General features: G+C 37.1%; 1 protein-coding gene across 2 annotated transcripts in view; it reads left to right on the forward strand.

The window, feature by feature from the left end:
• USP14 (ubiquitin specific peptidase 14) overlaps window positions 1–20,141 on the forward strand; it is a 58,455-nt gene extending 38,314 nt beyond the window's left edge. For both annotated transcript variants that reach the window (XM_074383707.1, XM_003924791.4), the window contains 10 exons: window positions 2,454–2,584; window positions 3,441–3,521; window positions 3,886–3,971; window positions 5,986–6,100; window positions 9,869–9,934; window positions 10,085–10,177; window positions 11,290–11,415; window positions 18,068–18,128; window positions 18,496–18,603; window positions 19,243–20,141. In XM_074383707.1, the coding sequence (XP_074239808.1) occupies window positions 2,454–2,584; window positions 3,441–3,521; window positions 3,886–3,971; window positions 5,986–6,100; window positions 9,869–9,934; window positions 10,085–10,177; window positions 11,290–11,415; window positions 18,068–18,128; window positions 18,496–18,603; window positions 19,243–19,391 (1,016 nt within the window). In that variant the 3' untranslated portion in view covers window positions 19,392–20,141. The remainder of the gene's footprint in view (window positions 1–2,453; window positions 2,585–3,440; window positions 3,522–3,885; window positions 3,972–5,985; window positions 6,101–9,868; window positions 9,935–10,084; window positions 10,178–11,289; window positions 11,416–18,067; window positions 18,129–18,495; window positions 18,604–19,242) is intronic.
• The last annotated feature ends 908 nt before the right edge of the window (window positions 20,142–21,049 follow it).

The raw sequence follows: 21,049 nt of genomic DNA on the forward strand, positions 1-21,049 counted from the left end.
TACTATATTTAACCTTTTGAGGAATTGCCAGAGATGCTGCACCATTTTGCATTTCCCCCAGGGTATCAGGGAATGAGGGTTCTGATTTCTCTGTGTCCTTACCAGAACTTAGTATTGTATGTCTTTTTGACTGTAGCTATCCTAGAGATATGAAGTGTTATCTCATTGTTGTTAACCTTAATTTTTAACAGTTTTCTTTGTGTCATTTGCAGTTAGATTTTGCTTTAATCTTTTTCTTGAAGTAGAGTTATTTGTTGAAATAAAGTTTTTAGTAAGAAAATGTGATCATTTATATCTACTTCATTTGTTTGCTTATGTATCTAAGAATAATTCAGAATTTCAGCAGCTTCTCCAGCATCATATATGGGGCTAATAGTATTGGTGCGATGAAAAATACTGTTCTTTTTACCTTTTTGCTTCTTGACTTTTTAACTTTTTGTTTTGAAATACATTTAAATTTACAGAAAAGTCATGGGAATTCATGAGTTACTTTTAGTCTCATTTGGTTTCTCATTTTTCTGTTATTCATGTAATTATTTTTTCTGAACCATTTTAGAATAAGGTGTCAGACATCAGGTGTTTTATTCCTGAATACTTCAGGGTGCATTTCTTAACAGTAAGGACATTCATAACCACAAGACAATTCTTAATTTTTACAATCTGGGCTGGGTGTGGTGGCTCATGCCTGTAATCCCAGCACTTTGGGAGGCTGAGGCAGGTGAATCACTTGAGGCTAGGGGTTTGAGATCAGCCTGGCCCACATGGTGAAAACCCGTCTTTACTAAAAATACAAAAATTAGCCAGGCATGGTGATGCATGTCTATAATCCTAGCTACTCAGGAGGCTGAGGCACGAGAATCACTTGAACCTGGGAGGCGGAGGTTATGGTGAGTTGAGATTGTGCCACTGCACTCCAGCCTGGGTGACAGAATGAGACACTGTCTCAAAATACAAACTTTGTTTTCAGAATTTGAGAGTTTCATACAGTACTCTAAAATAGTGTTTATTCAAATGTTGCCACCTGTCCCAATATTATCCATTAAAAAGATTTTCATTCCTGCTTCAGGTTTCAATTTAGGATCCCACTTACATTTAGTTGTTATGTCTTATTAGTCCCTTTTAATCTAGATTTCTTCTTGACCTTTTTCTGTCAAAGTAATGAAATACTTTTGAGATGCTCTATTGATGGTATATACTAGATCTTAAATCATCTGTTTTTTTGAGTAGTGTATAAAGTATTATTAAAATGTAGGTTTTTATTTAAAAAAATAATTAGCTTGGTAGTGATGAAAAAATTTCAGCCCTCCCTCCAAAGATATTTTTTAAACATTGTGTTCAGTTTTGTTATTCAGGGACATTTTATTGAGCCCCTGCTTTGTGCTAAGATGCTGTAGTGTTTGGTGGGTTCAGTATGTATAATGATGATAGATGACATTTCGTTCTTGGGTATTAATACACCATACAAGCTGAGATAAACTAGAGTAAGAGTTTTGCTGTACATGAAGCCAGGACAAAGTATAATCACTAGGAAGTCAATAGAGGAGAAATGGTTCGAACTCCAAGAGAACAGCTGAGTCCATAACTGTGAGATTCATGCTGGTGAGAGGGGTAAGTGGAAAGAAGGTTTTCTGAAGAAGGTACATTATTAATAGTTTTGGTTTGTAGCTGTCCAGTAGAGTCAGCTGTTTAAGGACCCAGATTTCAATCTCCAGCCATTGAGTAGATGGGAACCAACTATATATTTAAAGGGAGGTAATTTGGGAGAGGTGACCTGCTGTCCTGATCATGGCAGAGTAGCAGAACAATAAATTAAGCCCGTTTGGTCCCTCGACAGAGGTCATGTGTTCTCTGTACTGAATTAAAACACCCTGCTTTGTTTGGGAAGACAAAGGCTGGCAAGAAGAAGGAAAGAGGCAGGGCTCAAAAGTTGTTTATAGCTAGTGATTGCTTTGTAAGGTCTTCTGGTGAGTTTGTTAAGGTTTAAAAATGAATTTTTTTTTTCTTATTGGGAGTCCAACAATTGTCAAACAGTAGATACACTTAAAAATATTTAAGTGGTTGGGCACGGTGGCTCATGCCTGTAATCCCAGCACTTCGGGAGGCTGAGGCGGGCAGATCACAAGGTCAGGAGTTCGAGACGAGCCTGGCGAACAGAGTGAACCCCATTTCTACTAAAAAAATTTAAAAATTAGCTGGGCTTAGTGGCATGCACCTGTAATCCCAGCTACTCGGGAGGCTGAGGCAGAAGGAGAATTGCTTGAACCTGGGAGGCAGAGGTTGCAGTGAGCCGAAATTGTGCCACAACACATTCCAGCCTGGGTGACAGAGCAAGACTCTATTTCAAAAAGAAAATTTTAAGCAGGTTTTTGTTTGTATTAATTAAAATTAATTTATAGTAGCGTATATTATATATGTGACTGTTTTACTAAGGCAGTGTTTGCTTTGTCTTTAAGCCCTTAGAGATTTGTTTGATTCCATGGATAAAACTTCTTCCAGTATTCCACCTATTATTCTACTGCAGTTTTTGCACATGGCTTTCCCACAGTTTGCTGAGAAGGGTGAACAAGGACAGTATCTTCAACAGGTAATTAGGGGAAGGTAGTTTTCATTCTGTAAATGTAAAACTTAGATTTCCTACATTTACCATACTTATTGGGACGTATTTTGAAATATAAACATCAGTCTTCTCTAGTTATGCCACCACTGTTTCTTGCCTGCAGCTGCACAGTAGTCTGACTGATCATCTGGCTTCCGCCTTTGCCCCTTTGCAGTTTCTCTACACAGTCCCCATTGTCCTTTTTAAAATGAAGATAGGATTATGTTGGCCTCTTGTTCAGTACTCCCTAGTGATTTTCTACTGCAGACCTAAATCCCCTAGCCCCTGGCTTTTTCTGTGAGTTCGTCACTACCACTGTGCCCTTGCTTGCCTCTCTCCAGCCTCCCTGGCTTCCTTGCTCTTCCTTGAACCCTTCAAGTGCCCTCTTCCTGCAGGGCCTTTGCTCTTGTTCCTTTGGCTGTCAAATAAGTGCAAGACCTGCTCCCTCACCTCCTTCAGGTCTCATGACTCTAAGGCCAAAGCCTCAGGCTTTCCCTGCCTCTTTATTGAAATAGCACACTTCCCTTCCCCTGATCACGTACTGTTTCCATCCTGCTTTTTTCCCCCTTCATAACGCTTATCTCTTCCTGAATTTTATATTTTCACTGCTATTATGTTGAGTATCTAGTACAGTGTAGCACAAATTGGAGCTCAGCAGATGTCTGTTGAATGAATAAGCTGTTCTAGAATTCTTCATTTTTTGGAATATCATATATCTAATTTGGCTTAATATTTTTAAACAAAGAAACAGCTTTCTTGCCTGGGAGACAGTAATTATTTTGGAAGAATTTTGTAGATCATTAACTGCCAGGATTACTTACTGTGTCTTTTTTTTACATTACAGGATGCTAATGAATGTTGGATACAAATGATGCGAGTATTGCAACAGAAATTGGAAGCCATAGAGGATGATTCTGTTAAAGAGGTAATTAAAATATATTTTTGACTTTAGACTTTCATTATACCTTGATTTTTTTTGTTCATTTGTTTTCCCTTCAAAGGCTTAAAATAAGTTCATCTTAATAGATGGATATGTATTTAAATAGTTTAGATGCTCAATCTATAGTCAGAATTTGGAAGCTTGCATATGACATTTAAATTTAATGTATTATTTATTAAATTGAATTCATTGATGAGTTTTGGTAATGTTTTTTGAACAGAAGGATTTTACAGTAAGGGACTACATTTTAAAAGCTTAAATATATATTAGTAAACTGTATTGTGTGGAAGAAAATATACATTAATATTTATATAAAGTTGAAATTTTTATTTTGTTTTAATTTTTGCAGACAGACTCTTCATCTGCATCAGCAGCTACACCTTCTAAAAAGAAAAGCTTAATTGATCAGTTCTTCGGTGTTGAGTTTGAAACTACGTATCCTTATGAGCCAAGATTTGTATAGACTATAGTTATACCTTACTAGAATTGGCATAAATAGCATCATTGACTGTTTGGTGTGGTGGTGGGGTAGAAGAAAAATTCTTCAGATTGGCTTTTGTCACCCAGTCTGGAGTGCAGTGGTGCGATCTTGACTCACTGCAACCTCGACTCACTGGGTTCTCCTACCTCCACCTCCTGGATTCAAACAATTCTCCTACCTTAGCCTCCCAAGTAGCTGAGATTACAGGCGCACACTACCACGCCTGGCTGATTTTTGTATTTTTAGTAGAAAAAGGGTTTCACCATGTTGGCCAGGCTGGTCTCATGTGATCCACCCACCTTGGCCTCCCAAAATGCTGGGATTACAGGTGTGAGCCACTGCACCTGGCCCTTCAGAGGGTTTTTTTTTTTTGTTGTTGTTGTTGTTTGTTTGTTTTTGAAACAGAGTTTTGCTCTTGTTGCCCAGGCTGGAGTGCAATGGTGCTATCTTGGCTCACTGCAACTTCCACCTTCTGGGTTCAAACAATTTTTCTGCCTCAGCCTCCCAAGTAGCTGGGATTACAGGCGCATGCCACCATGCCTGGCTAATTTTTGTATTTTTAGTAGAAACGGATTTCACCATGTTTGGCCAGTCTGTTCTCAAACTCCTGACCTTAGGTGATCCACCACTTTGGCCTCTCAAAATGCTGGGATTACAAGTGTGAGCCATTGGGTCTGGCCATTCAGAGGTTTATTTTTTGTTTGTTTTGAGACAGAATTTCACCCTTGTTGCCCAGGCTGGAGTGCAATGGTGTGATATCCGCTCACTACAACCTCTGCCTCCTGGGTTCAAGAGATTCTCCTGCTTCAGCCTCCCGAGTAGCAGAATTACAGGTGCCCACCACCACGCCCATCTGATTTTTTGTATTTTTAGTAGAGACAGGGTTTTACCATGTTGGCCAGGCTCATCTGGAACTCCAGACCTCAGATGATCCATCTGCCTCAGCCTCCTAGATTGCTGGAATTATAGGCGTGAGCCACCATACTTGGCCCAGAGGTTTTTTAAATAATATAATAATGGAAATTAGGAATTAGGAAAAATATACACATTGGAGTGATCTTGAAGGATAATAAGATATTCATTATGTTTTGATTCATGTAATTATTTTAAATAACTTTTTTGAAGGATGTTTATTTTTTTCTAAGAACATCTTTTGCAGAGTCTACTTCATTTTTATTCACCTTATAAAGAATTAATTTCTTATATGTCAAGGTTACTGGTAATAATAACTTTTAAAATAAAAGAATTAAGTTTTTAATTATATGAAATGGTGTGTACCAACTATATATATGAAATTGAACCAGTTAATAAAACATGAATCAGGGAAGTACTGTTTTCTAGGTCATGGTTGGAAAAACTTAGAAAAAATGTGTGTTTGTGTACCTTTGGGCTACTAAAACCATTATAAGATGATACTAAATACCAGCTTATATTTGTTTAGAGTTTATTGCAGTTTATCTTTTAATACACATTCATTACTCATTGTTGCTTATAAAATTGTTGATAGCCAAATGAACATTTCTTTTTTTTTTTTTTTTTTTTTGTTTTTTGTTTTTTTTGTTTTTTTGAGACGGAGTTTCGCTCTTGTTACCCAGGCTGGAGTGCAATGGCGCGATCTCGGCTCACCGCAACCTCCGCCTCCTGGGTTCAAGCAATTCTCCTGCCTCAGCTTTTGTATTTTTAGTAGAGACGGGGTTTCACCATGATGACCAGGATGGTCTCGATCTCTCGACCTCGTGATCCACCCGCCTCGGCCTCCCAAAGTGCTGGGATTACAGGCTTGAGCCATCGCGCCCGGCCGAACATTTCTTAAGTATGTTGAAATGAATCTTTATTGGGAGACTAAAATATTTTAAATACCAATGAATGATACTGTTAATTTTAATGGCATTAGGATAATTAATTACATTCAAGACCAGGTAACAAATTGAATACGTGTTGGCGTATTCCTTATCTTAGTTTATAAAGCATGAAATGTACAGAATCTGAAGAAGAAGAAGTCACCAAAGGAAAGGAAAATCAACTTCAACTTAGCTGTTTTATCAATCAGGAAGTCAAGTACCTTTTTACAGGACTTAAATTGGTAAGAACAATCATAGTCAATCCCATTGTTTGTGCATAAGCCCAAGGTCATTATTTGCTGAGCTTTAATGGTCCTTTGTAGACACGTGCAGAGCAGCACACGCATTTTTGAGTTGCCTGCTACACACAGTTGAAGCTGAGGTCAAACAAGTACTCCGTCTTCTTGTTTCAGCTTGGTAGACAAGTATCATTTTAGCAGAAATGTTAGCGCATTTTTTTTTCCTGCTTTTTGTTGGTGATTTCACTGTTTAAGATGACCCCCAAGCATAGGGCTGAGTGCTGTCTCTTGTTTCTAAGTCTGGGAAGAGAGCTTCAGTTGGGCCTGAGTTGTGCTGTTGGCTGTGAGTTCAATGTTAATGAATCAACACAGTATGTGAAATAAGATGTCTAAACAGAAACACACAGAAAACAAGGTTATATATGGATTGGTTGATTAAAATGTTGTGACCAAAGGCTGGTGGGAATCTAATCCTGTTATTTCCCCTAGAAGCAGTGGTTCAGTATTCACTGATTAAGTGCTCGTGGTGACTTTGTAGAACATAATTACCGTGACTAACAAAATCAACTGTGTAGTCAGAAATCAAACAAACTTTAACTAGCTTTTCATTTCATAGACAAAAGCAGTATTGACATGGTTGCATATGCTAACAAATATTGGGATGTTTCACTTTTTAATCACCGGATGTTCCTGCTTCACACTGTGAAGAAGCACCTAGTGCTTTGGGCTGCACCTTGCTTTATTTTAAAACACTCAAGAAATGTTTGTTGAGTAATTTACATGTTTCTTAAGATTTACTTTTTCCTTTGAGATAGTTGTTTTCAAAGGCCTTGTAACTTAGTTGAACTATTAACTTTAAGGAAAGTTACTTAATTTAAGCTTCTGTTTTCTTACATGAAAAGGAGAGTAACTACAGGGTTGTTTGTGGGTTTGTGCTCTTAACCATTAAGGGTGATCATATAATGTATTGTTTAATCAGGACACTTTGGTGGAGAGTGAATGAGGGTATGTTAGTAATTATGCAGTGTAAACTGGGATTGTCCTCTGCAAATCAGGGCATGTAGTCGTTCTCCCATTGCACTGTCTTGCAGTTGAAGCCCTGGAATTTAAGTAACCTATTTGGCTTTTGGCAGAGCCAGAACTAGAACTTGCTTCTCTCATTATTCAATTAGTGCTGCTTTTCCATTGCCATACTAAAGAATGCGCAGACTTACATAAAATGTCAGCTTCCACACTGCTAATAAGCCCATGGATAAAACATATGGTTTTGCTTGCTGACTTACTAATTTGGTATGCTTTGGGAATATGTATATCTCTTGAAGGATCTCCCCATTTGAACTGATGTCTTTTAATAGTTTTCAAATTGCAGTTCATGTGATTCCACTTTTCAAAAGCATAATTAGGATTGTTTATTTTAAAAGTTAGCTTCTTCTAAAACACAGTTGTATGAAAAATAAATACATAAATAAAAGCCATTGCAACATCTAAATATTTGAAGAAGGGCCTGGAGGGCAGAAGTTTAAAAAATTTTGGTTGATCCTTTTCGCTATCTCCTCTAATCATGACCAATATGGAGAGGTCTTGAAGGAAGAAAAGTAAAAAATGATGTGGCATTGGAATAGGTCTTTTGTGCAGAGGCTGAGTTTGGGTAGAGGGGAGTGGGTTGATAAACACTGAAGTGGGGCATGGTTTATATGGATAAGATGATTTGTTATCTGGGGGTTCTCATCTACAGTTTGAGGTAAGGCTGGCAAGGGGAAGGGTTGGTAAATGGACATAAGAGAGACTGAGTCATGCTCTGTCTTGTGATACTGAGGGGAGAGTTTTGAGGTGGTCTTGTTATGAACATAGTGACTTTTAAGAGAAATATATTTAAAAACACACAAAACGGCCTGGTGTGGTGGCTCACGCCTGTAATCCCAGCACTTTGGGAGGCCAAGGTGGGCAGATCACCTGAGGTCGGGAGTTCGAGACCAGCCTGACCAACATGGAGAAACCCCATCTCTACTAAAAATACAAAATTATTCAGGCATGGTGGTGCATCCCTGTAATCCCAGCTACTGAGGACACTGAGGCAGGAGAATCACTTGAACCTGGGAGGTGGAGGTTGCGGTGATGTGAGATCGCACCATTGCACTCCAGCCTGGGCAACAAGAACGAAATTCCATCTGAAACAACAACAAAAACAATTAATCCCCAGGAGTACAGTCATGTAAGGCATGATGTATGAGTTTCAGGATATACCAAAAAATGAAGTCTAAGTGTTAATTGGAGACTGTGGAGTGGAATGCTTTGGCAGGGACTCTCCTGGATGGTCTTTTCTTCACAATTTTGTAAAAGTATAGGAGAACCGAACATACCTAGAAGGTCTAGATGATAGTGGATTGGTGATAATATTAAGATTTCACCAGATATATTTTCTTGAAAAACATGTATTCCTAAAATGCATTTATTTCCTTTATAACTTTAAGATGTTTTATCATCATTTGTTCTGATAATTCTTGAGTAATTTGGCTCCATTTCTCTGTTGCTTTGCTACTGAATAAACTTGGTTAAATGTTAAAAAGCTACTCCACAGTGAACCCTTTTGTAATGTGATTAGTCATTTTAAAAAATCAGACATTAAAAATTATTATACAAGTGTAACATGCTTAAACATTACCAGTAGGTTATTTCAATTCTAATTTCTTTTTTGTTTATATTCTTAAAGCAGAGCACATAAGTAGTGCTAATTTTTTATATAACATTAGAAAGAGTAGCGAATGTGTATTTAATGTAGAGTATATGCCAAATATTTTACCAGGTTTTCTACATGTACTGACTGTAATTCTAACAATAGCACTATAACGTAGATTACCACTGCTGCCTTTACCAAATGATGCCTGGAGGGATTACCTTTCCCATTGTTACATGGACTGTAAGAAGTGGAAGGTTATCATTCTGGTTAAGATATATGCAGTGGCTTAAAGACTTTGCCACATCTGTTAGATTAACAGAGGTTTTCTGTGTTACAACTTTTTTTCAAATTTAACAATAATTGATTGGTTCTTATTGTGTTATATACATAAAACATAAAGAACAAGAGTTTTCTGCATTCTCTTAATTTTCCTGTGGGGTGAATATTCTGATAATCCATAAATAGGAATGACAAAACTCATGTTATAAAATTTTCTGAATCTAAGCATCATTTGGGCCATTACTGAAAAACATCAAACAGTATTTACACTCAGAGGAGTCCACAACAGCGTAAATTATTTGATGCCTTATAATAATTGAACAGTATCTAAAAGTCTTCCCAATATGGGAATTTCATCAAATTATTTCTCAGAGGTATTAATCCATTGATGTGCTATAAATTGCCAATTAAGTAGTGCTAATTTTTAAAAGGCTTAGTGGTATGATTTCTTAGTGCAGAAATAAAAAATTTTTAATTTTTTTTTGAGATGGAGTCTCGCTCTGTCACCAGGCTGGAGTGCAATGGCGGTATCTCAGCTCACTACAACTTCTGCCTCCCAGGTTCAAGCAATTCTCCTCCCTCAGCCTCCTGAGTAGCTGGGACTACAGGCACACACCACCATGTCTAGCTAATTTTGGTATTTTTAGTAGTGACGAGTTTCACTGTGTTGGCCAGGCTGGTCTCAAAACTCCTGACCTCAAGCGATCCGCTTGCCTCTGTCTCCGGAAGTGCTGGGATTACAGGCGTGAGCCACTATGCATGGCCAATAAAAGTTTTTAAACTAATGTTTGGTCTTCTGTTATGTTCTTTTTTAGCGACTTCAGGAAGAAATCACCAAACAGTCTCCAACATTGCAAAGAAATGCCTTGTACATCAAATCTGTAAGTTATACAATCCTTTTGAAATCAAATTCTGCTTCAGTGAAAGATTACCGTTAACTAATTTTATTCAGTCTTAATTTTTACCACCAAAGATTAAAACTTATATGGTATTTTGATGTAATGGGATTTCTTTTCATTTTCTCTCCTCAGTCCAAGATCAGCCGGCTTCCTGCTTACTTGACCATTCAGATGGTTCGTTTTTTTTATAAAGAGAAGGAATCTGTAAATGCCAAAGTTCTTAAGGTTAGTAATGAACTTTGCTTTGTTTAGGAAATATAATTCTTTGAAGGTAATTGCTACTTACAATTGCTTTCCTTGTTCCTTTAGGAATAGTTAAGCTTTCTTTGAAATATTTAGGGGAGTTTTTAATAGTAGACAAGTGATTCTTAACTAAGAACATATGTTAGAATTATCTGTTGTCTTTTTTATTTTTAATTATACATAACGCCTGGCTTCTCCCATACCCCCAAAATACCTGGTAAGTCTTTGGTGGGGCCTAGGATATTATGTTTTTCAAAAGATTCACATATAATTCTTGAGGGTTCTCCTGCATTCCCCAGAAATAGTACCCTAGACCACATCCTCATCTTTAGGGATCCTGATTCAGTAAGTTTGGGGATGGGAATGAGGTAGGGAGTGATAACACTTTGCACTGTGGGTGGTTCCTTTCTTTCAGGTGAAAGGAGAGAGAGTTAAATCACTGGTGCCCAAAGAATGCTAAAATTGTAATCCCTTGATTTAGTATCCAGCCTCAGAATCTATTTTTGTTGGGCTGTAGCTCTGCTGCATCTCAATCTCCATGGCGTCCTGCAAGGGGCCTATCATGTTAGCCTCTTGAGCTGAAATTCTTAGTACATTTTCCAATATACTTAGTGTTGTATGAGAAGGTTAAATGTATTTTAAGTATCTAGTGGTGTATAGTTTAAATACATATTACTATAAGCTGTTGAACTATGTCACTATTATTTCTATGTAAAGTTGTATTTCAAATTAAAAACAAACAAACTTAAGTTTATTCCAGTTTGCGAGATCCATTATTTTCTCAGCAGCTATCTAATATTTCTGAAATATTAGATATTCTGTCAGGTACATTTTGGTACTTCCTCTGTGGTTAGTTTTGTGGATTATTTAATGGAAAAACATGTTTTGAAAATTTCTCACCTTAAAAAAGTTAGAACCAGATCATTCTTGAAAATAGGCACTCTTAAGAGGTTTTCAACTGCAGATTTCCAAATGATTTTCACAGATTTTGTTTTCAACTGTATTTGAATTATGAAAGAATTACTTCAAATGTGTGATACTTTAAGTATCTTAATAAAAGTGTTTATACATGTTTTTTGTTTGTTTGTATGTAGGATGTTAAATTTCCTCTTATGTTGGATATGTATGAACTGTGTACACCAGAACTTCAGGAGAAAATGGTGTCTTTTCGATCCAAATTCAAGGATCTAGAAGATAAAAAAGTGAATCAGCCAAATACAGTAGGTTCTTACTGCTGACTTTCTACTCTTAATATCTTAATCTCCCATCAATGCTCAGCAATTACTTTTTTTTCCCTGCTTCATTTTTCCTTCAGAACTATACTTTGTATAATATTAATAAAAATGGCTGAATCTGTATTACCATTAATTAGCAGGTATACACCTCTTATGTATATTGGTGCAGGTCTTTAAAGTTTTGCATGTGTTTTATTTTATTTTCCCTTTTTTTTTTGAGACAGGGTCTCCCATTGTCACCTAGGCTCACTGCAGTCTCAGCCTCACAGGTTCAAATGATCATCGTACCTCGCCTCCCAAGTAGCTGGGACCACAGGCATCTACCACTATGCCCAGCTATTTTTTTGTATTTTTGGTAGAGAAAGGGTTTTGCCATGTTGCTCAGGCTGGTCTTGAACTCCTGAGCTCAGGTGATCTGCCTGCCTTGGCCTCTGAAAGTGCTGGAGATCATAGGCGTGAGCCACTAGGCCCGGCCTTTAGGTGTATCTTAGCATGAGAAACAGGAACTCTACTTAGAATAAATAAGTCTTTTTTGGTAGAATAAGCTTAATATTTTCTTTCTCCCCATAATCTGTAGCTCATATTCCTTTTATACTTATCTCCTCAAAGTACTTCACATAAAATTTTACCTAGTGTTTTCAGTATGTGTTATTTTTCTTGTAAGGTATAGGGTTATCCCCATTTTGAGATGGAGTTGGTGGTATAGAACATTGGTTCATTTATGTCCACCGTGACAACTGTGCCATATCTTTTAATAGGTGCTGCTGATATGCCTGTAACTACTAAAATCATAACCATAGCAACTTTATATTTAATAAAGTGTATTATTTTAGGTTCTGATAGGATACAGCTGAATTATATCTTGAATTCTTCAGAATGAAAAAGATTTCCTGCTAAAAATAAGTTTTTAAGTTAAACTCTCCAGATAATTTGTATGCATATGTTAAAAGCAATTAAAAAAATTAAACTTTATTTTGAGGTAATTGTAGAGTCATGTGTAATTATAAGAAATATTTTGGAGATCCTGAGTACATTTTCCCTAGTGGTAACATCTTGCAAAAGTATAATACAATATCACAACAAGGATATTGACCTTGATATACAATCAAAATACAGTACATTTCCATCACCACAAAGATCTTGCATAATTGCCACAGGGCCATTTCTCTTCTGCCCTACCCCTTCCTTAATTCTTGGCAACTACCAACCCATTCATTTCTATAATTTTGTTATTTCAAGAAAGTTGGCCAGGCATGGTGGCGTATGCTTGTAATTCCAGCACTTTGGGAATCTGAGGCAGGAGGATTGCTTTAGGCCAGGAGTTTGAGACTGTTCTGGGCAACGTAGTGAAACCCTGTTTCTATGAAGTATGAAAATAGAAAAGTTAGATGGATGTGGTGGCATGCACCAGTAGTCCCAGTTACTTGGGAGACTGAGATGGAAGGATCGCTTGAGGCTAAGCATTAAATGCTGTAATGAGCCATGATTGTGCCACAGCACTCCAACCTGTATAACAAAGCAAGAACCTGTTTCTAAAAAAAAAAAAAAAAAAATTATACAAATGAAATAAAAACTCTTCCACTTTTTAATATACCCTTTTTCACTGGAGCATAATTCTCTGGAGATTCATCCAGGTTGTTGTGCATATTTCATTGCTGATCAATATTCCCTGGTGTGAATATAACACAATCTACTTCACCATTCACCTATTGAAGAACATCTGGATTGTTTCTAGTTTTTGTCTGTATTGAATCAACCTGCTGTAAACATTCATGTACAGGTTTTAATGTAACCATAAATTTCATTTCTCTGGAATGAATGCCTAGGAATACAATTGCTAGATTGCATGGTAGATGCATGTTTAGTTTTTCAAGAAACTGCCATATATTTTTTAGAGTGGCTGTACTGTTTATATTTCCACCAGCAAGGTGTGACTGATTCACTTTCTCTGCATTCTTACCAGCATTTGCTGTCGTCACTGTGTTTCATTTCAGCCTGTGGATATGTTTATAGTGATACTGTGTTTGCCCTTGTACTTCCCTAGTGGCTGACGAAGTTGAGCATGTCTTCATGTGTTTATTTGCTGTCTGAATATCCTCTTTTGTGAAGTGCTTCATCTTGTCTTTTCCCTGTTTTCTAATTGGTTTGTTTTTTCACTCTTGAATTTTGAGTGTTCTCCATATTCGAGACCTTTGTTGGATATGTGGTTTGTGAATATTTTCTCCTAGTCTGTAGCCTTTGTTTTCATCCTCTTAACCTACGGTCTTTAGCAGAGGAAAGGTTTTTTTTTTTTTTTTTTAATTTTTATGAAATCCAATGTATTTTTTTCTTTGGTTGCTTATGCTGTTGGTGTCATATCTAAGAAAGCATTGCCAGGCTTGGTTTGGTGGCTCTCACCTGTAATCCCAGCACTTTGGGAGGCCAAGGCAGGCAGATCACTTGAGGTCAGGGGTTTGAGACCAGCGTGGCCAAGATGGTGAAACCGTGTCTCTGCTAAAAATACAAAAAATTAGCTGCGTATAATGGTGTGCACCTATAATCCCAGCTACTTAGGCAGGATAATTGCTTGAACTAGGGAGGCGGAGGTTGTAGTGAGCTGAGATGATGCCACTGCACTCCATTTCTGGGCAACAAAGCAAGATTCCATCTCAAAAACAAACAAACAAACAAACAAAAACCAACATTGCCTAGTCCAAGGCCACAGAGTTTTATGCGTACATGTTTTTTACTGAGAGTTTTGTGGTTTTAGTTCTTTCATTTAGGTCTTTGATCCATTGAGGGTTAACTTTTTATATAGTGTGAGGTGTGGGTTCAGAATGAATTTGAACCCACACCTCACACTATATATATAAAAAGTTAACATGTGAATAGTCAGTTGTCTTAACACCATTTTTTAAGAAGACTGTTCTTTGCCCATCAAATGGTCTTGGTACCTTTGTAGAGATTAATTTGACCATCTATATGTATGAGTGTATTTCTAGACTATTGATTTTATTCCATTAGTCTGTATGTTTGTCCTAATGCTAATACCACACTGTCTTGATTACTGTAGTTTTCTAATAAGGCTTGAAATTGTGAAGTATCAGCCTTCACTTTTGTTCTTCTTTATGCAAGTTGTTTTAGCTATTCTGAGTCCCTTACATTTCCATGTATATTTTAGGATCATCTTGTCTATTTCTTCAAAAAAGATTGACAGAGATTACATTGAATCTGTGGATAAATTAAAAAGTATTGCCATCTTAATAGTATTAAGCCTAATCTTAGCACTTTGGGAGACCAAGGTGGGCAGATTGCTTGAGTCCAGGAGTTTGAGACCAGCCTGGGCAACATGGCGAAACCCTGTCTCTACAAAAAATACAAAAATTAGCCAGGCGTGGTGGTGCGTGCCTGTAGTCCCAGCTATTCAGGAGGCTAAGGTGGGAGGGAGGATCACTTGAGCATTGGAAGCAGAGGTCATAGTGAGCCAAAATGGTACCACTGCACTCCAGCCTGGGTGACCAAGTAAAACTCTGTCTCAAAAAAAACAAAAAAAAGTATTAAGTCTTACAGTCCATAAACATCATGTGTCTTTCTGTGCATTTAGGTCTTTTAATTTTTTTTTCCACATTATTTTATAGTTTTCAGTGTACAAGTCTTGGACTTTTTTGGTTAAATTTATTTCTAAATTGTTTATTCTTTTTGATGCTTTTGTAAATGGCATTCGTTTCTTAATTTCATTGTCTAGAGTGGCTAGTAAGGCCTCTAGAAATAAAACGAATTTTTATATATGGATCTTAAATCCTTGACTTTGCTGAATTTGTTTTTATTTTATTTTATTTTTTTGAGGCAAAATCTCGCTCTGTCACCCAGACTGGAGTGCAGTAGCACAATCTCAGCTCACTGCAACCTCTGCCTCCTAGGCTCAAGCACTTCTCCTGCCTCAGCCTCCTGAGTAGCTGGGATCACAGGTGTGCGACACCACACCTGGCTAACTTTTTAATTTTTTTTTGAGACAGAGTCCCGCTCAGTCGCCCAGGCTGGAGTGCAGTGGCGTCATCTCTGCTCACTGCAATTTCTGTCTCCTGGGTTCAAGCGATTCTCTTGCCTCAGCCTCCCGAGTAGCTGAGATTACAGGCACCTGCCACTATTCTCGGGTAATTTTTGTATTTTTAGTAGAGAGGGGGTTTCACCATGTTGGCCAGACTGGTCTTGAGCTCCTGACCTCAGGTGATCTGCCCACCTTGGCCTCCCAAAGTGCTGGGATTACAGGCGTGAGCCACCATGCCCAGCCAGACTTTGCTGAATTTATTAGCTGTTTTTATCCATTAATTTTTTGAAGAGATTATGTATAATTGGTGTTTTTTTTTTTTTTTTTTGGAAACATTTGGTAGAATTGATGATACAATCTGTGCTTAGAGATTTTACTTTCAGAAGCTTTTGTTTATTTCATTCATTCATTCATTCATTCATTTTTCTATTGCCTAAACATAGGTAAGCACATTTTTAGGAGTTTTTAAATTTCAGATTTAATTTTCTTCATAGGTACAGGGCTATTCAAATGATCTATTTCATATTGTATTTATTTTGGTAATTTGTTTTCCCAGAATTGATCCATTTCATAAGCTTATCAAATTTGTATGTAGAGTTGTTTCTGGTATTTATTTATTATCCTTTTGATGTCTCTGTAGGGTGTATAGTGAGTGAGATCCATCCTGTTTCATGGCTGATACTAGTAATTTGTGTTTTCCCCCCTTGCTTGAAGATTATTTTATAGATGTTTTCAAAGAATTGGCTTTGTTTCATTGATTTTTTTCTATTTTCTGTTTTTAATTATATTGATTTCTACTCTTATTTCCTTTATTCTGCTTGCCTGGTGGCATAAATTTCCCTTTCAGCAGTGGTTTTACTATATCCTGTGAATTTTGATAATGGTATTTTCATTTTCATTCTGTTGTTTGTATTTTTAAAAATTTCTCTTGAGACTTTTTCTTTGACCATGGATTATTTAGAAGCGTCTAAGTAATTTTCCTCTTATGTTTCTGTGGATTCTAGTTTGGTGCCATTGTGGTGAGAGAACACATTTACTTGATTTAAATTCTATTACTTTATTTATTTTTTTGAGACTGAGTCTTGCTCTGTCACCCAGACTGGAGTGCAGTGGTGTGATCTTGGCTCACTGTAACCTCTGTCTTCTGGGTTCAAGCAATTCTTGTGCCTCAGCTGCCTGAGTAGCTGGGATTACAGGCACATGCTACCATGCCTGGCTAATATTTGTATTTTTAGTAGACACAGGGTTTTACCATGTTGGCCAGGCTGGTCTCAAACTCCTGATCTCAAGTGATCCGTCCACCTTGGCCTCCCAAAGTGCAGGGATTACAGGTGTAAACCACTGTGCACAGCCTAAATTATATTAAATTTAAATGCGATTGGTATAGACTATTTATGTTCAGCGCAATTATTAACATTTAGGGTTTAATTCTGCTTTTTGGCTGTTTTGCTTTTTATTTGTCTTCCTGTGAGTTATTTGAACTGTGTTTTAGAATCCTATGTTATAGTATTTTAAAATTTATTTCTTTGTATATATTTTTTAATGGTTGCTGTACGTGTTTCATTAGCTATATAAAAAAGGTATGATTAACCTAGTTGCCATTTTTTTGTTGTGGAATCTTTTGACTTCTTGTCGTCACAGCTGTCTGTAAGCAGCTGGTATTGTCTTCATTACCATTATAGTTTTAAAGAACTTTGTGCTGTATACCTAGATAAGTTCTTTTTCTCATGTTACATGCTAAAATGAGTTGAGGCAGTGAGTTCCTCCTAAGAGTCCTTGTCTAATTTAAATCATGCCTCTTTAATGTAGGTAAGTCTTTGCTGAAAAATACTTCATTTGTGCTGACGTGGCAAGTGGACGTGGCTCAGGAGAGTTAATACAAATTTGCAGAAATTTAACTTCTCTTGTTTTTTTTTTTTTTTTGAGATGGAGTTTCGCTCTTGTTACCCAGGCTGGAGTGCAATGGCGCCATCTCGGCTCACCGCAACCTCCGCCTCCTGGGTTCAAGCAGTTCTCCTGCCTCAGCCTCCTGAGTAGCTGGGACTACAGGCACAAGCCACCATGCCCAGCTAATTTTTTGTATTTTTAGTAGAGACGGGGTTTCACCATGTTGACCAGGATGGTCTCGATCTCTCGACCTCGTGATCCACCCGCTTCGGCCTCCCAAAGTGCTGGGATTACAGGCTTGAGCCACCGCGCCCGGCATTTCTCTTGTTTTAGAAGCAGTTGGTTTTTTCTCCCACCTCTGTGATATGACAGTATTTTGGTAAAATTGGGGAATTGGGTTTTCCTTTTCTGCCCTAGAGCACTGTTTAACTGTACTGCTACATTCACTGCTGTGCTCTCACCTTAGTGGTTTAAAATTGGTCATCACATTCAGGGTGTCTGTTACTGTCATCTAACAAGATTTTATATTGTTAAACTGTAGGACCACTGGGTTTACAGTTTTAACTGTAGTTATATCATTTTAGTAATTTGAAAGGTAGACTGTATTTTGTCTCTGTGCTTTGCACTGTAGACAATGAATATTTATTAAATTGAACACTTAACAGAGAATGCAAATTTTACTTCCAAAATCATGATTTAAAATTAAACATTTTTTCCCCTTAGAGTGACAAAAAGAGTAGTCCCCAGAAAGAAGTTAAGTATGAACCCTTTTCTTTTGCTGATGGTAAGTAACATTTTAATTTCAATTGAGTTATTGTATATATGTTTTTTTAAGGTAATATTTATGTCTTGCTCATATTTATTTATTCCGATTTGCTTTTCAAACAAAATGTCAGGTTTCTTAAACAATTTACCTTAATATGACATATAGTAAAATTACTCTTGTTGGCATACAGTTCTATGAGTAAGTTACTTCTTAAAACATCAATCATGAAGCCTTAACTGTGACTGGACAGTAGTATCTTACTGGATTCTGATAATATAGTACTTCACTAATGTGCACTTTAGAGTTATTCTTGATTGTTACTTAGCTTGAGAAGGCACCTGTCTATTCATTGTCTTAATATTAATGGATTTACATCTTTCTTTAGATATTGGCTCCAATAATTGTGGATACTATGACTTACAAGCAGTACTAACACACCAGGGAAGGTCTAGTTCTTCAGGACATTATGTATCATGGGTGAAAAGGAAACAAGGTAAAGGGTATTCTTTTTTCAGTGGTTCAATATTATTTTAAGTTTATTGATTATAAATTGTGTGGCAGTATGGTTTTCAAACTTTGGGTCTCAAAACCAGTTTACATTCTTGAAGCCCAAAAGAGCTTTGGTTTATGAGGTTTGCATCTCTTAATATTTACTATCTTAGAAATTAAAATTGAGAAATTAAAAGAATCAGTTCATTTAAAAATGATAGTAATAGCCCATTATGTATTAACATAAAAACAAAATGAGAAACGGTACTGATTTACATTTTTATAAGTCTTTCTGTTGTCTGACTTAAATAGAAGGCAGACAGGTTCTCCTGTTAGGGTCTGCATTCAGTCTGTTGCATTATCTATCCATACATTATGTAGCCTCTGGAAAATTCCAGAGTACACTCGAGAGAAAGGGTAGAAAAGGTAAGCAGTGCTCTAGTAGTGTCATTGAAGTGGTTGTAACCTGATGGAACCCCTGCAGTGCCCTGGAGCCTGTGTGGTCACTGGGCCGCACTTGGAGGACTGTTGGTGTGGCCGATGGAGCAGTGGTATGCCTCCGATGATTTGATACCTTTTTTGCAGTGGAACTCATTAGCATCCTCCATAACATTAATTTATCGTCTTCTCCCTTGTGATTTAGATGAATGGATTAAGTTTGATGATGACAAAGTCAGCATCGTAACACCAGAAGATATCTTACGGCTTTCTGGTGGTGGAGACTGGCATATCGCTTATGTTCTACTCTATGGGCCTCGCAGAGTTGAAATAATGGAAGAGGAAAGTGAATAGTGATCTTCATTTTAGTTATTTATGCTTAGATGTGAAAATAAATGTTATTTGTTGATTATTTCTATAATCCAGAGCTTTAGAAGAAAAAGACACGGAGGTGGTTTATGCTTCCCCTCATTTGGAACAAAAGAGGGCAGAGGCAGACCACTCTGTGCATCAGCCTAAAAAAATTACAGAAAAGAAAATTATCTTTGGCTTGTGCCACCCTATATGAAGGTGGCAGGAAGACATTTTTAAAAAGCTTATTATTTCTTGCATTATTTTTAAAAATTCTGAGTTGAAATGCCTTTCAACCCTTCCCTTCTGTAGTCATTTTCCTTGCTTTTCCACCCAAGATTCAGCAATCAGATGTTTATTGCACACCTATTACCTATTATTTGTTGTTCTTGCATGGTTCAAACCACCATTCTGTAGCCACCCATCCTTTGCCTTATCTAACCAACTTTTTCCAGGAAGGTGGAAAAGGAAGTGTTGCCCTCATTGTGTAACTCTAGTGCTGCTGTCCATCCCATGGAAACATGGGCACAATCAAGTATTTGTCCAGCCTGTTGCTGGCTTTTCATAACTTTAAAATAAATTGTGATCAATAATAGTACATTTGATTATACATTTATTATTGTGTCTCTGATGTACTGTGGATTGTACATTTAACTTTGGAATGGCTTTGTAATAATCAGTCTTAAGAAAATGTTGACAAGCTCTGGTTATTTTTAGAAAATGGGGACATTTAATAAAAAAAAAAAAGAGGGATTAATAGCTTTTGACCTCAAGTCTTTTGTCTTCTGAGTGTTGGAGCTTGGTTTAAGATTCAAATATGTTTAATACTGTACAATTTCTGAAGATGGTTATTAACACTGTGCTGTTAAGCATCCATTTAAAAATATTTATCTTCTCTGCCTGCCTGTATTTTAAAAAGAAATACAAAGTTGTAAAAAGTAATGGATTTCTCTGGATGCCAAATGCAGTGATGTTATCAGTCAGATTCGTCGTTGGCTCAGTTGGTGTTTTGTGTATTTCCTTTCTTAATTCCCCCAATCTTGGCTGGGTGCAGTGGCTGACACCTGTATTCCCAGCACTTTGGGAGTGAGGTGGGCAGATCACTTGAGGTTAAGATCAAGACCAGCCCAGTCACATGGTGAAACCTCGTCTCTGCTAAAAATGCCAAAATTAGCCGGGCCTGGTGGTGCACACCTGTAATCCCAGCTACTTGAGAGGCTAAGGTAGGAGAATTGCTTGAACCTGGAAGGCAGAAGTTGCAGTGAGCTGAGATCATGCCACTGCATTCCAGCTTGGGTGTCAGAGAGACTCTCCAAAACAAAACAAAAAAACCCAAATCTTAATGTACATTTTAGAATTTTAGTGATTTTTTTAAGGTGATGTTAGAAAACACCAAGCATATGAGATATTTCAATATGATAGGCTTCTTACATTTTAATACATTAGTTACTAATCTTTGTTCCAGGACCCTTGACTGATTGCTAGGGAGGAAAGGATAAAGAATAGACTGCCAGCCAGTTTGGCTCTGATTTTGAGTTAAGACTATAATAAAGTTTGAGGATTATCATGACATCTCATATATTTCTTTGTGTATATTGTTTTAATACTCTGTGGAGCACAACACTGATAACTATGAAAAATAGAAAGTAACAGCAATTTGC

The sequence above is a fragment of the Saimiri boliviensis genome, chromosome 13 (assembly GCF_048565385.1).
Source record: "Saimiri boliviensis isolate mSaiBol1 chromosome 13, mSaiBol1.pri, whole genome shotgun sequence".
Lineage (NCBI taxonomy): Eukaryota > Metazoa > Chordata > Mammalia > Primates > Cebidae > Saimiri > Saimiri boliviensis.